General features: G+C 34.9%; 1 protein-coding gene across 5 annotated transcripts in view; it reads right to left on the minus strand.

Annotated features, from left to right (window-relative positions):
- Nucleotides 1–20,394, minus strand: part of AGL (amylo-alpha-1,6-glucosidase and 4-alpha-glucanotransferase) — a 117,155-nt gene that overhangs the window by 57,321 nt on the left and 39,440 nt on the right. For all 5 annotated transcript variants that reach the window (XM_081306144.1, XM_081306142.1, XM_081306141.1 and 2 more), the window contains 4 exons: nucleotides 20,189–20,338; nucleotides 4,466–4,676; nucleotides 3,789–3,955; nucleotides 2,532–2,735 (listed from right to left, as the gene is read on the minus strand). In XM_081306144.1, coding sequence (XP_081162270.1) covers nucleotides 2,532–2,735; nucleotides 3,789–3,955; nucleotides 4,466–4,676; nucleotides 20,189–20,270 — 664 coding nt within the window. In that variant the 5' untranslated portion in view covers nucleotides 20,271–20,338. The remainder of the gene's footprint in view (nucleotides 1–2,531; nucleotides 2,736–3,788; nucleotides 3,956–4,465; nucleotides 4,677–20,188; nucleotides 20,339–20,394) is intronic.

The raw sequence follows: 20,394 nt of genomic DNA on the forward strand, positions 1-20,394 counted from the left end.
CCACTTTGCTGTGCTGATGAGATGACCATGTTTGTGTCTTATTTACTCAGTGAGCACTCTTATAGAATTTTAGAATCAGTATCATTTTTAGTTTCTGTCATTTATTTAGTAAGCAATTTAGTTACTATTTATTTATACCCACAATAAATAAACACTTAAGTGAAATCAGGATATATAAGGAGCAAAGATCATATAATAAAAGTGAAATTAAAGCCCAGTTTGGTGTGCACATCTGTAATCTTAACTATGTGAGAGGCTGAGACAGGAGGATCAAGAGATGATAAGCCAACATGGGCAACTTAGTGAGACCCTGTCTCAAAATAAAATAAAAAGGGCTGGGGATATAGCTCAGTGGCAGAATAAGTTACTTAGAATGCACAAGGCCCAAGTACTGCCAAAAAAAAAAAAAAAAAAAAAAAAGTTAAACTGATAGTTCTCCAAATTGGTACCAAGATACTGCCCCCTAGATTTATCATCACATTCACTGAAATTCAAGTTAAAAAGACAAAATGTAGTCATATTTGTATCCCATTAGGATTTTCACTTACTGGTGATGTAACCTAGTGGTAGAGTCTCATGAGCAAGGCCCTGGGTTTGATTCTGAGGACTGTGCACATGTGCGTGGGCACAGGCACACACGGGCGCGCGCACACACACACACACACACACACATACACACACAGAGATATGTATGTTAAGGATAAATGCCAAGGATATCCTGATTTTTTTTTTCTTTTGATATGTTGCCCTAACTGGTCTTGAATTAGTAGGCTCAAACAATCTTTCTGCCTCAGATTCCTAAGAGGCTAGCCATCTTCATGTCTGACTCTACCCAATTGTTTTTAAGGGTAAAATCTTAAAACTCTATTTCTTTTCTCAATATTTTGATACAAAATCAAGTGGTGAGAGAATTCTAAACATTAGGTATTTTTCTAAGTTTACATGAAAGAGAAATCCACTCTATAGACTTCTGGAGTGCAGTAGTATAGAACTCAGCAAATACTATCCCCAGCAAAACAATTGGTGAGAATTATAAAATACAATCATCTAAAGTCTCTGAAAATTATCCTGTGAACATTTAGCATTTGGAGAGCATTTATCTAATGTAAGAACAGTAATTGTCTTGCTATTTGATCAATAGTAACACATATACTAGACCATGCACTTAGAAGGCATAGCTTCCCTTTACCATCTTCTCTGGGTGGGATATGACACAGGAATTGGAGCAGCCATGTTTGATTAAAAGCTGTAAGCAAAGCAATGGAGACAGCAGAGCTACAAGAGAAACAACCTCCTTTCCCTGCACCATTGAGCTAGTACTCTAGTCCTGAAATGCCTACCTAATCTTTTGTAAAATCTACAATCTCAATGTTAAGTCACTTTTTCTGTCTGTTACAGCTACCTAAGCCATATTCTAACTTTTACCATTTGTAACTAATACAATGCCATCACATGATTTGATGAATTTGACATAAATAATATTATAGATGCCTAAGTAATTACCAATACTGTCAATTTTATAAGTAATGAATACTTAGTTGTTAGATTACAATGGCTTCACTGTAGACTTGGAAACCTGGTTTCCAGGCACACAAAGAAACACCGAATGTTAGAATATATCTATTTTTGCAACCTAATTTTGCTGCTGTTGTTGGAGATTATCATCTATATTGATGAAATAGATCAATAAATTTAAGTATCTTCATAATTCCTATGATTACTTGGAAAATACCTCATGGAATTTCTTGAATTTTTGAACCACCCAGAATTCCTGTTCTATACATATGCAAATTAGTGGTTTCCACACTCTTCAACATTGTGGCCCACACAATATTTTGTAAGGTATAATGGGTTAAACTGAATACATGCCCAGAGGCATCATCAGTCCAGACTCAGTTGCTATGACAGGTAAGAGGAATAACTATCTCCTTGAAGATCATCAGTTGAGAAAATTTGGTACATTTTATATAACTCTATATAGCTAAGGTATCTTGGGAACAAAAATAGTCTTTTTTGGTGCTGGAGATGATCTAAAGCTCTTTTAATATGTGAAGGATATAACTTCTGAGAGTTTACTGATAATTTTCTCCCCAGTAGTAGAAATCATGTAGTTCTTTTCATACGTGCTATAGTACCAGATATTTTGCTATACAGAATATGTTTGTTAGTCTGGAAAGTATTAACACTCTATGTTGAGATATGATTATTAGGTCCTTTCTATCATGACTCTTTTTATAAACATCACATACAAATTATATATTGACTATATCCTCAACTAGCACTGTTTTCTTGGAACAAAAAAAGTGATACTATATACAGTGATATTTGAAGTTGAAAGACATTATCATCATGTATGTCTATAAAATTTACATTACATAAGGAATGAGGATGTGGCTTGATAGTGAAATGCTTGCCTAACAGTTTTGAACCCTGAGTTCAGTTCCCATCACTGAAACAAACTGTTATATAAAATATCGAGGAATGAAATAATCAGAATTTAATATTCTCATCAAAATTAATGAAGTTCATACCAGTATGATTGTAGACAACATCTGTAATACAAAGAATATTCCATTCTTTTTTCAGTTTTTCCACTACCTGTCCAACATCATGCCATGTATACTTTTTATTAGGTCTTGAGAAATCAGGATTTAATTCTAACTGATCAGCAAGGGAGTAGCACGACCTAGATAGTCCGAGTGTCTGCAGTGGGGTGAAATGAATCATGTTGTAACCTGAAAAGCAAGATAACAAAGACCATTGTAAGAAAAAACAAACAAAACCAACCTAAAACTAAGAAAAATATCAATATAAACTTTCTTAAGTAAAATAAAAAGGCTACCATGCTATTGGAAATGGAGTCAACGACTTAGGTTCAAATTCTAGCTGTACCAAAAGAGACTTTAAGCAAGTCCACTTATATCTTTCAGAATATCAGTGTCCTCATCTACAAGACCAAGGTAATAAAATAGTGTACTAGAAAAAAATCACAAAACAGTGTTTAGTTATTATTAGGGATTCAATTTCTATTTGTTGAATAGATATATTTATACACAAAAATATCAGTATATACTCATCTCCTAATTTTAATGTTTCACAGTACTTATAGTACATAGTTATGCCAGTGAATTTTCATTCCTTTCTTCATCCTACATTTAACTTGAAAATAGAAAATTAATGTTACTCCTATTTTATGTAAAAGTAAAATAAGTTTTATCTTACTGTAAGTATTGTTGGCAGCTCATGCCTTCCATGTGGAAAGTCAATATTTATTAATTAAAATTATATAATACAAATCATTCACATTTGTAGATTCATTTATTCTTTTTGGTTTCAATGTTGTTACTGAGTTACTTAGGCTATTTCTAAAACGTGCTAAATATCACATGGAACTCTGTCATCAAAATTTACTTAAAATTTTTTATTATACAGTAAAAAAATAAATAAATAAAAATAAATAAATAAAATTATATAATAATATATTTCCTCTACATTTTAATAGTTTGCTACTGGTTTTATATGTCAAAGCAAAAATCTCAGAAATAACAATGATCACATTTTATCATAGATGTCCTTAAGTTGAACCACATAACTTGACATTTTTATGGATTAAAAAGGGTCAACTTTAAAAATTTTCATATGGTTCTATTTTCATATGGTTCATATAATTACTAAATATATTAGGAGGTGAAATTAGAAGTAGGAGCAAAACCTCTGAAATCTGTATTTCAGAGGATAATTACATTTATTTTTAAAAAGAAAAGGAAAAGAAACCAAGCTGACATCACCTGACTCTTTTGCAACCCTCAGTCTGTCTTCCCATTCATCCAAAGGTCCTAAACACTTGGCTAAGAATGTCTGGAGAGTAACACAGTCCAAGGGTAACACGTGATCATCACTGCCAACACGTAAAACAGGGTCCACAACTATGTAACCTCCACCACTTTTCTCATTTCTAAGGAAAAAGAGCAAAATTAAAACTTTCCATTTAATGAGAGGGAAAAAGTGAGATTTTTCTAGTATCTGAATAACTGGAAGGAACTATCCTATTTAAAATTATATTATTTCTAACACATACAATAATTTACAAAGTTGCAACAAAACTTAATGGAAAGCAATTTTTTACCCATTCTGCATTATTACACAGTTAATACTACATTGCACAATTACTATATAATTATACCACATACAATATACATAATATCTAATAATGTTGTTTTAATGAAAAACAAATGTACTAGAATTTATCAGAAATAGCCAGCACACTTAAATAAATATCATCCTATAATCAAGTTGTAGGAAAAGACTAGATAATCTCATAGAAATTGAAGAGCCATATTCTATTTGTAAAAGCAATGTAAAAATTATACTGCCATGGTTGATAACTTTTTATAAATTACATAACTTCAAGTTTTACAATGAATTAACTTTTTTCCCCATATACAGAACACCTAACTTCACTTACCCTTGAAGGAAGTAATACTGAAATGATCCCGATTGTTGCAGATTAAGTTTACAATATTTATCAGAATCATCTTCTCTTTCTGTCGGATTTTCCCAATCCAAGGAACGGAATTTTTCTCTATTAAATGTTTCTCCAGGAAATGGGTAGTTTGTATACACAGTAACTGCTTTACCCTGCAAAGTTGGGCCTAATCGGAACTGTAGTTCAAATCCTAAATAAAAACCATATTTTAAAAAATTATGTTAAAAATACTCTTTTATTTAAAGAATTATAAAAACTAAGATTCTGATTTAGCTGCATTTTGCTTTACCAAGTATAGTAAACATTGTGGAACCATCTGCTTCACAATGTCCTGTTTCTTTCCCTGTAAACTGATTCCTATTCATGTAGTTACTTTAAGATGTGAAAATTCTTACATCCTTATTTATATTGATCTTTCAATCCCTCACAGCACCCTACCCTCACCCCTAAATTGACTTGTGCAGAGGTGGGCATCTGAGTGAAGATGTTCTCCGGTATTTTTCAAACTGCAGCAGAGAAAGTGAGTTTCTCTATGGTGTCAAGAGTATGGGATTGTATATATAACTTCGGAGGTATACTGGGACAACAATCCTACTCTACAAAGAAAACAAATCTTCAGTGAAAGAAGTCAAACTCAAAAGAGGCAGAGTTTGAACTTTTCACAATTCTGAAGGCATGTGAGCCCCATATTGATATCTGCTAAAATACAGTGGTATGCTAACAAAGATGTACCAAATGGCTGGGGTGGTGGGAAACACTAACTTGTAGTACTTGTTGACTTCTTGATAAGTACAATTCCACCATGGATAATCTAAAGCTATTAAAGCCACATCATTGAATGTGGAATCAGAAGGGAAGTACACATTGGTTCTTCTGAGTGAGTACATGAACCTCCACATGAACTGCTATCCCTACTCATCATGATTTAGTTATTAAAATCTTTGTTGGAATCCTGACACCCAAGATATTCCCATTCTTTCCCAAGTCATACTATTTCTATTAAACTATACCTGAGACTTGTATTACAAGTACTTATCACTAGAGGCAACAACAACAAAACCCCATTATAGATAAAACTTTACTGTTGAAGAGTTTTGGTTGATTTAAGGAAGACTTTGAATTTTTGTTACAATTGTTAGAATGTGAAAGTTTTGACTACACTCCAGTCTGTTAGGAATATAAAGCTTATAAATATGATGTATCTCAATTAATGATAGGCAAAAAAAAACTGAAGGCAGCAGGAAATTTAGTTAAGTATAATTTTTAATACTTACGGAATATTTTCGAGAACTTAGGAAATACTAATAGTTACAATGACTGATTTATTAAATAGCCAATAAAATAATAAAACATTAAAGACTGAGCACCTATAGGGAACAAAATAGAAAATTATTCCACCCTTGCAGTGCTGGAGTTCTAGAGAGGAAAGAGCATATTAAACAATGAACTTCACAAATAAATAAGTAAAGGAGGGGACATATATTGAGAAAAAAAGGGGAAATAAGCATTTTAAGGACAATGGAGGAGAGGAAAGATGTTAATGTGGTGGCAGAAATTTTAAATAGGATGGTAATTGAGAAGCTAAAGGGTCTGAGAGAAGTAAGGTAATTGGTCACATCTCTATTATGGCCATCTAGGGAAAGCACTGACTATTTGAAGAAAACAGGACAATAAAACTAGTATTTATGTGCTGGTTTCAGAAATGACAAGCAGCTTAGTATAGCTGGGTTGGAATAGGTGAGGGAAAGGAAAAAGAAAGGAAACAGGTAATTAGATCATACAGACCTTCTAGGCCACTGTAAGTATTTTGGCTTCTCTTATCAGAATGAGAACATAAAGAAAAAGTTCTTGAAGGAAATTATTAGTGTTGCTTCCATGAATATGTGCTAGGAGCCACGAGCAAATAATATGATGCATGGCACTTTCGGTCGTAAGGTGACGCCAGCTAGCCATTGAGATGATATGATTATGTAAAGATTTACATTCATATGGAAATTGGACTCCTGCTGTTCACCTTGGCCTGCTACAGGACTCATGTTACGGGACTCCTGGAGAGTTCCCATTGGTTGGGGAAGGATAGTAGGAGGGAATTCCGGGGGAGGTCCGGGGCCCCCAGTTCCGGTAGACGGGCGCGTGGGTGGACCGGTTTTGGCTTGCCGGCGCGTACGAAGTATTGGCGGCTTTTTCAAAAATAAAGTTTTGTTCCTGGTGATTCTGTGCCCAGCCAGACTGAGGCAACTGGTGGCCCGGACGGGGAACGCCTGAAACTTAGAGGTGAGTAAAATTGCTCGCCCATGACGGAAGGCGACAGAATGGGTGACCATTTCAAAAAACAATGTGTTCTTGTTTTGATTTATTTTGTTTTTATTTCAAGCTCCCTAGCCCTAGAATTTTCTCAGGTGAACTGGGAAAAATGGTTGGCTCAAGGTTTGAAGTTATTCGGCCCTGAGAAAGAGAAAACTGATATAACCATTCTCTGCTCCGTTTTTGTTTCATTCTGCTTCGGCTTTGTTTTATCCTATCTTATTGGGTTACGTTACCTTTATAGTAGATTAGAATCTAGTAAAAAACAAACCGAAAAACTGTTAAGTAAATTGTTAGAGGTCCAAACTATGGTAGAAAAAACGCTAGGTCAAGCAAAAGAGAAGGTCTCTCAAGCTAGTCAGACAGAGGAAAATTTAAAGAAAGAAAGCTTAGAGGAAAAACAGCCATCAGGTGGAGAATTACAACAGGAGGTTGCTACTAACTCCGTTCTATCACCAGAGGGCGTAATTCAACCAACAGCCCCATCTACCGCCGAGCGGCCCTCAACTCCCGTAGTTGATGGACGGAATTCTGAGGCAGGACCCCAAAGATTAGCATGCCCTGTACTTGAGCAGGCAGGAGGGCAACGAATTCACCATGCTTTAGATTTCAAAACAGTAAAGCAATTAAAGGAGGCTGTAACAACCTATGGGCCGCAAGCTCCCTTCACGGTAAGCATGGTTGAATCTGTTACCAACTTGGAAATGACACCAGCAGATTGGGCTAACATGTGTCAATCTGTGCTAAATGGAGGACAATATTTGTTATGGAAGGTTGCCAATGAGGAATTTTGCATGGAGACAGCTAGGCGAAATGCAGAAGCCAGTTACCGTCAAAGAAATCTAGATATGTTATTAGGAAAGGGACCTTATGAGGGTCAAGGACAGCAAAATGAATATGACCCTGGCGTATATGCACAAATTGCTGTAGATGCAGTTAGGGCATGGAAAACTTTACAGGGGCATGGAGATTTACAAGGTCAATTATCTAAGGTAATACAAGGAACTAATGAACCTTACGCTGAATTTGTAGATAGGCTTATTCAGACAGCCTCTAGAATATTTGGAAATACAGAACAGGCAATGCCATTTATAAAACAACTGGCTTATGACCAAGCAAATCGTTGCTGCAGAGAGGACATTAGACCATGGAGACATGAAGATTTAAGTACATATATTAAATTATGTAGAGACATTAATGAACAAGGGCAAGTCTTAGCAGCAGTACAACAGGCTTTAGATGCCAGGCCAAAAACATGCTATAATTGTAATCAAACAGGACATTTTAAAAGGAGTTGCCCCATAAGAGGAGGGTTTAACAAAACTAGGTATCAAAGGAATACAATTCCGGGTATTTGCCCACGATGCCATAGAGGGAAACATTGGGCTAATGAATGCCGTTCTCAAACCACCATAGAGGGTATTCCGTTATCAAAAAACGGACAAGGACCAATTGTTTACCCACGATATCGTGGAGAAAGGTATCAGGCTCCATTGCCAAAAAACAGACTAGAGGGCCCAATGCCCCGGGGCCCAAAACCACAAATATACGGGGCAATGGAGGAACCCAGCAAGGTAGTGCCCAGGATGCATTATCCATTAAATCCCTCATCAGACAAACTACAGGGAGCGCAGGGTTGGACATCTGCGCCTCTGCCAGAGCAGTACTAACTCCAGAGATGGGAGTTCAAATCATTCCCACAGGAGTAAAAGGACCTCTTCCCCAGGGAACAGTAGGCTTATTATTGGGACGCAGTTCTTCTACACTAAAAGGACTTATGATAAGTCCTGGGGTAATTGATCCTGATTATGAGGGTGAAATAAAAATTATAGCTAGTTCTCCAAGAGGTATATCAGTAATTTCACCAGGAGATAGAATAGCACAGTTATTAATAATACCCAGCCTGCATGATAAATTTTCCAGTTGTAATGTAGAAAGAGGTTCCAAGGGATTAGGCTCCACAGGTGTAGATTGGGCTATGCTGTCTTTAAATTTAGATTCTCGCCCAATGCTAAAATTAAATATTCAAGGACATGACTTTAATGGGCTGCTGGACACAGGAGCTGACCTCAGCATCATATCTCATCAAGAATGGCCAAAACATTGGCCATTACAACAAGCCACTCAAACGCTTTGAGGCCTAAGAGTGGCAACAAATCCCCATAGAACTGCTATGGCATTAGATTGGAGGGATCCTGAAGGATGTGAAGGAACTATACAGCCCTATGTATTGGATCATCTTCCCGTAAATTTATGGGGACGAGATGTCCTAGCTCAATTAGGATTGACATTAACAAATAACATCAATCCTAACGCGCCCACTACTAGGGCTAAACAAGGCTTTAGGAAAGAAAAAAGATTAAGAGAACAAGAACAAGGTATGACAGCACCTATTCAAATAGATCAAGAAATAAATAGACATGGATTGGGTTTTCAGAAAGGGCCACTGAGACAATCAAAATTACTTGGAAATCAGATAGACCAGTGTGGGTTCCTCAGTGGCCCCTGACTAAAGAAAAGATACAAGTAGCCCATGACTTGGTCAGACAACAATTAGCGGAAGGACATATACAACCTTCCGTATCCCCCCATAATACTCCCATTTTTGTCATTAAGAAGAAATCTGGTAAATGGAGATTATTACAAGATTTAAGAGCCATTAATAATGAGATGGTTATTATGGGACCTGCTCAATCAGGGATTCCCCAATTGTCTGCTTTACCAAAAACCTGGCATGTTTTAGCTATAGATATTAAAGATTGTTTCTTTTCAATTCCAATTCATCACGAGGATAGTCCACATTTTGCATTTACTATCCCTGCACTGAATCATGAAGGTCCTGATCAGAGATATGAATGGAAAGTACTCCCTCAAGGGATGGCTAACAGCCCAACTATGTGTCAAATTTATGTTAATAAAGCAATCCACCACTTAGAAATCAAAATCCTGAACTACAAATATTTCACTATATGGATGATGTGTTATTGGCACATAAAGATAAAAACACATTGCTAGAATGTTATGCCACACTTACAAACTTATTGAAAAATTATAATCTAGAGATAGCAATAGATAAAGTACAATTAAATCTTCCAATTAATTATTTAGGAGTTCTATTATCCTCAACCATGGTCTGTCCACCAAAAATTCAAATACGAGTAGATCAACTCAAATCACTTAATGACTTTCAAAAGTTATTGGGAGACATAAATTGGATAAGGCCTTATCTAGGCATACCAACAGGAGAGTTGGGACCTTTATTTGATATTCTAAAAGGTCCATCAGATCCAAATTCACCCCGCATGTTAACGCCTGAAGCAAGAAAAGCATTAAAAATCATTGAAACATATATGGAAAATATGCATTTGGATAGGATTGATATAAGTTTGCCTTTATTATTTATTGTACTACCAACAAAAAATATTCCTACAGGAGTATTTTGGCAAGAAGGTCCATTATTGTGGATACATTTATCTTATTCTCCTAACACTATTCTTACTAGATATCCTGAGGCTGTAGGACAATTAATAGTCAAAGGAATAAAAGCAGCAAAGGGAGTGTTTGGGATTTCTCCCAATAAAATGATTACTCCATATACTATGGATCAAATTGATGAGTTAGCTAATGAGTTAAATACTTGGGCAATAATCATGTGTAAAACTAGTGTTTCATTTGATAATCACTTACCATCTAATCCTTTGTTGTCTTTTTGGTCTAAGCATCCTGTAGTTTTTCCAAAAATGACAAGAAAAACCCCTATCATAAATGCTCCAAATATATTCACTGATGGGGCTCAATCACTGAGTCGATTTATTTTGGGATGAAATGGACATATTGATAGATTCCTCCACTTTGAACTGCTTACAAAACTTGCCTGGACTATGTATCACTTGTATGCTTTGTGCTCTATCTGTTGATGCAGCGAATTATGGTAGTGCTGGCGTATCTTTGCTGATGTGTCACCAGTGATGCAATTTTTCCTAAAGAGCCGTCTATTGACTTGATGTCGTGGCATTTCTGTATCCTCCTCCCTTCTACTAGAGATGGTCTAATTTTGGGGGCCAACTGAGGTGAGGCAAAGAACTTCACCCCCCCACCGGCACCAAGGTCAAATTTGGGGGCCAACAGAGGTGAGGCAAAGAACCTCACCCCCCCACTGGTGCATAGGCCTAGCCACAGGTATGGCTATATACTGGACCGGTAGTCAGTGATGGGTATGATTCAGTTGCAGTGTATCAACCTAAGACAGGAGGCTGACCCCTTAGAGGTCAGTTTTCCGATGACGGGTAAGAACCATATGTTGAATTGGACATACCTAACAGGCACGGTCCCTAGCCACATTGCCTGTTGCTTAATTAAACAGAAGGGGGCAAATGCTAGGAGCCACAAGCAAGTAATATGATGCATGGCACTTTCGGTTGTAAGGTGACGCCAGCTAGCCATTGAGATGATATGATTATGTTAAGATTTACATTCATATGGAAATTGGACTCCTGCTGTTCACCTGGGTCTGCTACAGGACTCATGTTACGGGACTCCTGGAGAGTTCCCATTGGTTGGGGAAGGATAGTAGGAGGGAATTCCGGGGGAGGTCCGCCCCCCCCCAGTTCCGGTAGACGGGCGTGTGGGTGGACCGGTTTTGGCTTGCCGGTGCGTACGGAGTATTGGCGGTTTTTTCAAAAATAAAGTTTTGTTCCTGCTTGAGTGGCTCGTAATTCTGTGCCCAGCCAGACTGAGGCAAAGATGTGAATAAAGGAGGAAAATAGCCTTAATGCTGAATATGGAAAAAAGATTTAATGGTCTGAAGAGAAGATTAAATGAACCACAATATTCCCTTCAGCAAAAGCCTAGTCCAGAGCAAGACCCTAACTCTTTTCAATTCTATGAAAGCTAAGGGATGTAAGAAAAGGTTGAAGTTAGCACAGGTGGGCTCATGAGGTTTAAGGAAAGAAGATATCTTCCTAATATAAAAATCAAAGCAGATTCCAAGGTGGCAGCTGCAGTATGAAGATCTAACTAAGATTATTGATGAAGATGAAGGTGGCTACATTAAACAGATTTTACATGTAGATGAAACAGTCTTATAGTGACATCTAGGAGTTTTTCATAGCTACAGAAAAGTCAATGCATGGCTTCAGAGGCAGGCTGACACTTGTTAGGGCTTATGTAACTGGTGAATTTATGTCAAAGTCAGTACTCACCATTCTGAGAATCCTAGGGACCCTAGGAATTACACTATATCTACTTTGACTGTATTCTATAAGTAGAACAGCAAAGCCTGGATGATAGCACATCTGTTTACAACATGGTTTACCGAATATTTTTAAACCCACTGTTGAGACCTACTGCTCAGAAAAAAAAAAAAAAAAAAAAAATTCTTTTCAAAATATTACTCATTGACAATGCACCTGGTCATATCAGAGTTCTGATGCAGATGTACAATGAGATTAATGTTTGCATGCCTGTTTAAAAAAGCATTCATTCTGTAGCCCATGGATCAAGGAATAATTCTGACTGTTAAGTACAAATATATGTATGTATTGAGTGGTACTAGGGATTGAACCCAGGGAAGTTCTCGTAGTGATATCCCCAGCCCTTGCTTTTAAATTTCTGTTTTGTTTTGAGGCAAGATCTCACTAAGTTGCTCAAACTGGCCTCAAACTTGTGATCTACCTCTTGCTTCAGCCAGCTGAGTTTCTGGAATTAAAGATGTGTACCATTGTTCCCTGGTAAGTCTTTATTATTTAAGAAATACATTTTGTAAGACTAAAGTTGGCATCAATAGTGATGGATCTGGGTAAAGTAAACTGAAAACTTCTCAAAAGGATTTGCCATTCTAGGTGCTTCTAAGAACATTCACGATTCATGGAAAGAGGTCAAAATATCAAGTTTAAAAGGCATTTGAAAAAAGTGTAGTTCAATCTTCATGGATGACTCTGAGGGCTTAAGACTTTAGTGATGTAAGTGATTGCAGATGTAATGAAAACAGCAAGATAACTAGAATTATAAGTGGAGCCTGAAGATATGGCAGAATTGCTGTAATTTATTTAAAACTTTAATGGATGAATAGTTATTTTGTATGATGAGCAAAGACAGTAGTTTCTTGAAATGGAAACTACTGGTAGATGCTGTGTACACTGTTGAAATGACACAAAGGATTTAGAATATTCACAAATTTGGTTAATAAAGCAATGGCAGGGTTTGAGAAGACTCACTTCAGTTTTGAAAGAAGGTCTATTGTAGGTAAAATGCTAGGCGTGTCCCATGCTATAGACAATTTTTGTGAAAGTTGATTGAGATGGCAAAATTCAATGTGACCTTATTTTAAGAAATAGCTATAGCTACTCCAACCTCCAGCAACCACTGTGCTGATCAGTCAGTAGGAATCAACATTGAGAATTGTCATTAAGGCTCAGATGATCATAAGCATATTTTAGTGATAAAATATTTCTTTCCTTTCCCTCCCTTCCTTTCTTTTCCCAATGCTAGAGATCAAATCCAGGGTCCTACACAAGTGAGGCAAGGACTGTATCACTGAGCTATACCTGTAGCTCTAATTATTTCTTAATGAAGGTATGTACATTGTTTTTTTTAAGACAGAATGTTATTTTACACTCAGTAAACTACAGTATAAGGTACACATAACTTTTATACACACTGGGAAACAAAAATACCATGTGACTTGCTTTATTGTCTTGGTCTGGAATGGAGCCTGCAATATCTCTGAGGTATGCCTCTATGGTTAGCTTAGAATCCTATACCTGGTAAAAATACCTTTCAAAAACAAAGATTATGAGAATCAGGTTTTTCACTATCAGAGAGGGTTGTTACAAATAAACAAGGGGGGAAAGTTATAGTGAATATTATATTGGATATGATTCAGAGGTAACAGTATAAATTGCTGTTTACAGTCAGCTTGGGCCAAGTGTGATGGGAGGATTAGCAACTTGGGAGGCTAAGACAGGAGGATTGCAAGTTTGAGGCTAGGCTCAGCAACCTAGTAGGGCCCTAAGCAATCTAGTAAAAACCTGTCTCAAAATTTTAAAATTGATGGGTTGGGGATTTAGCTCAGTTGGTAAAGTGCTTGCCTTGCATGCACAAAGCCCTGGGTTCAATCCCTAGCACCACACACACACAAAAAAAATTTGAAAAAAAAATAGTTAATAGTAATAATAGGGTTGGTGATGTAGTTCAGTAGCAGAGGGCTTATCTACCATGCTGGAAGCCCTGGGTTCCATTCCCAGCCCTGAAGAAAGGAAGGAAGAAAGGAAGGAAGAAAGGAATGAAGGAAAGAAGGAAAATTAGTATGGTTCAAGGCAAATCCTGACACTAAGAACATGTTGGTATGTTCCTCTCAAGTCTAAAATTATTCTTTTGTAGCAGTAAATTGCCCACATTGATGTGCAACAGGTGGTAAATTTTTCTACAATACTAAATAATGGGAAAGATATTTTCTGTAAAGATTTCAGTAAAACACGATAGAATACTAGACTCTTTGAATTTACTCTAATCCAATCAAATTATATGACTGCCAAGAGAAATATAGCCTGCTTTCATACTGTAGTATGAATAATGTGAGTAAATAGAAGTTCTAACCATTTCTGAAAAAAGTTAGTGATAAGAACTGTTAATTACATTCCTGAATTGAAATAAAATATGGATATAAATTTATTCATAGTAAATGGTGTTAGTAAATCAAAACCAAATTATCCAAACAGTGTTATTAAGTAACTAAACATCCAGAGACTCACTTTTCACATTGTACCATAAAACCAAGAATTTTTTCCCCATGGAACTACAGAACTACATACACAATTTTTCTACAAATTAATATAGCATTGATATATTAAGAATTTATATACATTATATATGTGTGTATACAAATATATGTGTGTATGTGTATATATATACATATATATATATATATATATATATATATATATGTATATATATATATATATATTTTAGTTGTAAGTGGACACAATGCCTTTATTTTTATGTGATGCTGAGGATGGAACCCAGTGCCTCACCCATGCTAGGCCACAACCCCAGCCCCAAGAATTTTTATTGTTTTGACCTAATAATTTAATGTAGGTATATATCTTTTTGAGGAAATAGTGATGCAAACATAGGTCATGTATTAGGATATTTATCATAATCTCATTTACTATGATTAAATAAACTGACAAAAACCTAAATATCTAATAATTGGAAATAATGAAATAATTTATGATATATCTATAAGATGGAATATCACAAAGCCATTTTAAATCATGGTATCAAAAGGTATTTAAACAGCATTTAATACTTTGTTAAATTTTATGTATCTGAAATCCTTTCTTGGAAAAAGTATGGCTAAAACAAGGTAGTAAGGAAGGTAATATATACTCAATAACATTTTAAGCAGTAGGGGGGAAAGCAGTTACAAAATTGTTTAAACAGTATGATCTCAATATTTTTAAACAAAAAGCACAGGAAAAAAAAAACGTCTTTTTTATACATTCTTATAATTGGTGAAAGTCATTAGAGCTACAACATAAAAGAATAGATTAAGAAATCGTTGCATGTAGAATTAAAACATGAAATAAAATACTTAGTGTCTATGAGAATCATCTATATACCTTTACAAGAATGATTACATTTATCATCAGGGAAAATGGTGACATTTTAAGCATGTGCAAATATCAGAGACTAGCCAATTGGACATATTTAAACAAACTGCCACCCATTACATTTATACAAATATTGTTTTTCTAATTACACAAAGACTCAGAGAACTTGCAGTACAAAGGTTAAAACTCATCTAACATCTTTAAAACAGTATTTGAATAAATAGTCTAACTTCAGAAAAAAAGACAAGCATTCCCAAAATGAGTATTTATATAATGTACACGTAAATTCAATAAACTATGTAAATTGTGAAACACCAGAGAAAATTAAAGGAATAAGATATAAATGAAATAAACACTTTTTAATAACTAATTTTATTTATTAATAAGTGGAAGTCTTTCAACTCTCAGTAAAAACTAATATTGATACTGTCAGTAAAAACAATGTGATTAAATAAATTTCATTATTTTTAAAGGTCTTTAATATTCTGTAATAAAGTGATTCAAAGTTCAAAGTTCTATATTTTGATAAGTGGTTTTAATGGCCTCAAAGGTGGAAAAAATATTGTACAATGGTATCCAAATACAAATAAAAGACAATCTTAGTGCTGTGTTCGTTAAACCATATATTAATCTTTTTTTCTCAATTGTAGATGGACACAATACCATTATTTTATTTATTTATGTGGCACTGAGAAGCCAAAACCCTGGCCCCATGATATTAATCTTTAATCACATTCACCAACTGTATAAAGACTTTTGCTGAAATGCTAGTGAATTTATATTTTCTCTGACCTCAGCAATTGTCTTTATAAGCTAATCACACAAAATTCTGAGGCATGACTATAATAAACTAATGATGTGAAAACCAATTGAAAACTTTTATGTGGAAGATTTTAAACACAAAGGAAAATTGGTTATCAATTTTTTAAAGTGGGCATGTGTTCGTTCACATGGGTAAAATCACACAATGATGGAAGCATTTCTAAAATATATATTCAAACACTTTTGCTACAGAAAGGAAAGTATGTATAGATACTGAACTGGACATACTGTAAATTGTTTCTATAAATCAAGTTTCATTGAACACAGTGATACCCATTCATTGCCTATGTCTGCTTTCGGGTTACAATGGCATAGTTCATTAGCTCCAACAGTGCGTAACCTACAAAGCTGAAAAGATTTGCTATCTGAAAGTTTATGGGGAAAAAGTGTGCCAAACTCTGTTCCACAGTATGAATTTCCTTCAGTAAAGCAATTAACTTTATCGTTTGTGTATCTGAAAAAGATAAATGCTTTTTATTTTTTTCTCACATTTTCTAAGTTTCATATAAGAAAGTTTGTAACTCATCTTTCCCAACTTCAGTAGAGTAAAAGAGTCATTTCTGGTTATTCTTCCTCTTGTTTCAGAGTTTTGGAAAGATTGTTTTGTTTTGTGTTTGTTGTGTTGGGCATTGAACCTGGAGCTTCACACATGCTAGGCAAGCTCCCTACCACTGAATTACATTTCTAACCCCTATTATTTAACATAATATAACTTGTTTATCTACTTAACTTGACTTAAGTATGTATGTAATCCATGGCAACATACTGAAAAAAACAAGGGTTTGATTGGAAGTGCCCCCAGACCTATGACCTCAATTCTTTCCTCATAATGTTTTATGTTTGTTTGTTTGTTTGTTTGTTTGTTTTTTAACTTATCTGACAGAAATTGGGAGTGTTAATATTAGTTCATATATTAGCAAAATTAAACACTTTTTTTTTTTGGTACTGGGGATTGGACCCAGGAGTACTTTACCACTAAGTCACATCCCCAGTGCCTTTAATTTTTATTTTTATTTTGAGACAGGTTCTCTCTAAGTTGCTGAGGGTCTTGTTAAGTTGCTGATGCTGACCACAAACCTGAAATTCTCCTGCCTCAGCCTCTCAAATCACTGGGATTACAGGTGTGTGCCACTGCACCCAGCTTGGGTTACTTTTAAAGAATTAAAACACAAAGAAAAGCAAGCACACAAGCAAGAAAGAAAGAAGAAAAAGTAATAGTCTATGTTGTCTTTCTGTGTCCCAATACATAGATCAGTGTATACAAGACACTCTAGACCTCTAATCCAAGTCATAGAAACTAAAATTTTTATGTACAGTAAATGAAACACTAGAATACCTGGCCTATGCCAGATTCCATAATTAATCATCATCATGCTAAAATTGACTTAGATCACAGCAGTACATTGCGTGGCTATCCTATTCCTCATGCTAAAACTAGGAATACTTTATTCAGATTTGCAATACATATTACAGATTTGCAGACAAAGGCAATACATATCCCTCCTGGAGACAGCTAGCAAGATGAGTGATAAAGTATTATTGTAAATGGAAATTTTTCCCTCCACATGATTTACAGAAACTGAAGCTCCTAAACAAAGAATGTTTATATATAAAATATAAAATGTTTATATTTTCTTAAAGAAGAAAAATGATAAATTTAACCAACCTATATAAAAGATGGAAGAATTCCAAATATGGAGAATACTTATTATGTTCATTATTCTGCTACTAAGTGAGATAAATAAAATGGGAAGACTCATGCTTTGGCTAGAAAATAATTATTCAGTCTTCTACTTGTTGAATTAAAAGAATCTACAGAGATGTCAGTCTTGAAAATCAAGATAAATTCTTTTAGGGAAAAAAGAAAAGAAAAATGAAGAAGGGTTTGGTTGTTTGTCAATTAACTATGAAAAAACTAAAAATTCCCAGCTTTTTCACTCTAACTGGTTACTAAGTCCTATGCATTTTAAAATGTCCCATTCTGTCCCCCTTTGCAACTCTGATATTGTTAAATCCTTATCTTTAACCAGATACCATTTTAAGCTTTTTTTTTAATTGTAGATGGACACAATACTTTTATACTGAGTATCAAACCCAGTGCCTCACATGGGCTAGGCAAGCACTCTACCATTGACCTACAACCCCAACCCCCAGACAGGTTTTTTAAAAGAGCCTTCTGGATGATTTCTTGTCCCAGTGTTCCCTCTCTTTAATTCATCCTTCACATTACAAATTGTCTTCTAAAATAATATGATCACTACAAAAAAAGTGACATATTCCCATTCATAGCATTTGGACGAAATTACTGTTTTTTAACTAGAGTTACAAAGTCAACCACATCATTCTTATTTCATAAGAACTTCACAGTTCCCTCTTCAAACAGGTTAGCTGAATTTGCCAAGTTTTGGTACATTTAATCAGAGTTGTAGTGATCGATCAGCAAGTATTTATTAACTGCCCTTCTGGAGAAGGGCAGAATATCTTTATTTCACAAATAGAGGAATTAATGCTAAAAATGTAACTTGATGAAAACCACATAATTTGTTAGCAGCAGAGCCAGGAAAATGCTGATTCCTTACACTTGTCATTACACTGTACTCAAAAGCTTCCATGAAGAAAGCAAAGCTCAAGGACCTCTTTTAAGGAGTTCTTGGCACAGAGGAAACAGCTGAGGCAGTAAGAATGCATAATTCTTTGAGGCTAGGGGAACAGAAAAAAAGGAATCCTAGCAGATACTTGCAATTAATTAAAATGTAGAAGGGAGTCCAGTGAGACACATTAAGTTGACAGGAATAGTTAGAGGGTAAAGAGGAAAAAATAGTCAAAACCAGAAAAGTGCAGAGTCAGGAAAGCCAAAAATGGAGTAAGTACTTGGTGATCTTAAGTGCCACACCAAGTTGGAAGAAGAGGAGGGTTGGCATTGGGGGTAACACATGAGATGGCTGAAATTCAAAGAAAAATAAATTTTAATTCTTCAAATATTATAGATATAACAAAATTTCTTCAAAATGATTATCATTGTCCATTTGGTACACCAGGAAGGAGGAGCTGTATTTATTTTTCATATATTCAATTTCTATTTCACAAATTATATTACATAAAATCACTGTGGAAAATTTTTCAATGTTGAAAAATTACAAAACCTAAGAAAATACAGCATCTATGAATCTGTTTTATAGAAACACAATTTGATCTTTTAAATCACAGCTTAACTATATCAGCATAATTTCATCGGCTATTTTTTATTTGGCAAGAAACTATTTTCAGCTTTTATCTTCCCCACATTTGAGAGCATTTTGATTAATATAAAAAATAGTTTATTATATTTTGCTGTACTCTACTAATTCAGAGGTTCAGTAAAGGAAAAGAGTGAGCTATAAAAAACCAAAGTTACAGACATACTCAGCAAAATTATATATAAAGTATTTTCACTAAGTTTTAATAAGAAATGCTATCAGAGCTTTTGGGGTAAAATTGGGAGTTCATAACCCACTTCAATCTAATGTATGAAATATGATATGTCAAGAGCTTTGTAATGTTGTGAACAACCAATAAAAAAAAGTCAAAAAAAAAAAAAAAGAAATGCTATCAGAAATAATGTGGTCATTAATGTGGGAGTTTGCACAGAAGGAAAATTGACCTATTTTATCCTTGTTCTTACATAATAGATATAAAACACTTTTAACTAAAATCAAATATAATTAGTTTAATCTGCAGAATATGAAGATCCTAGAAAACTGTATCTAACTCAAAGTTTTATTGTTTGGCGCTGGGGATTGAACCTAAGGCCTTACTCTTGTCAAGCTCAAGTTCTGCTACTTTAGACATCATCCCAGTCCCTAACATAAAGTTTTAAAAATTTTAAATTGTATAACTAAGAAGAACCAATAAAATTTTTAATTGCCCATTAATGAGTTAAAATTTAAAAGACACAAAGGAGCTATTCAAACAACTTGCTACTGACCTTGTTCAAGTCTGAAGAGGGTCTTTTCCAGCTTTTCCATTTCGTTTAGTAATAAAATTCTAATCTGTTTACCGTGTCCCATTTTGGATTCTGGAGGCTTTGAAATCTTTCAGAAGAATTAAAGGAACTCCAAAATCAAATGAATTACCCCTGTGACACACAAAAAAGGAATTACAAAAAAGAAAATAACTATTACCTTAAACTCT

This window comes from Spermophilus citellus (assembly GCF_964194105.1).
Source record: "Spermophilus citellus genome assembly, chromosome: 9".
Taxonomy (NCBI): domain Eukaryota; kingdom Metazoa; phylum Chordata; class Mammalia; order Rodentia; family Sciuridae; genus Spermophilus; species Spermophilus citellus.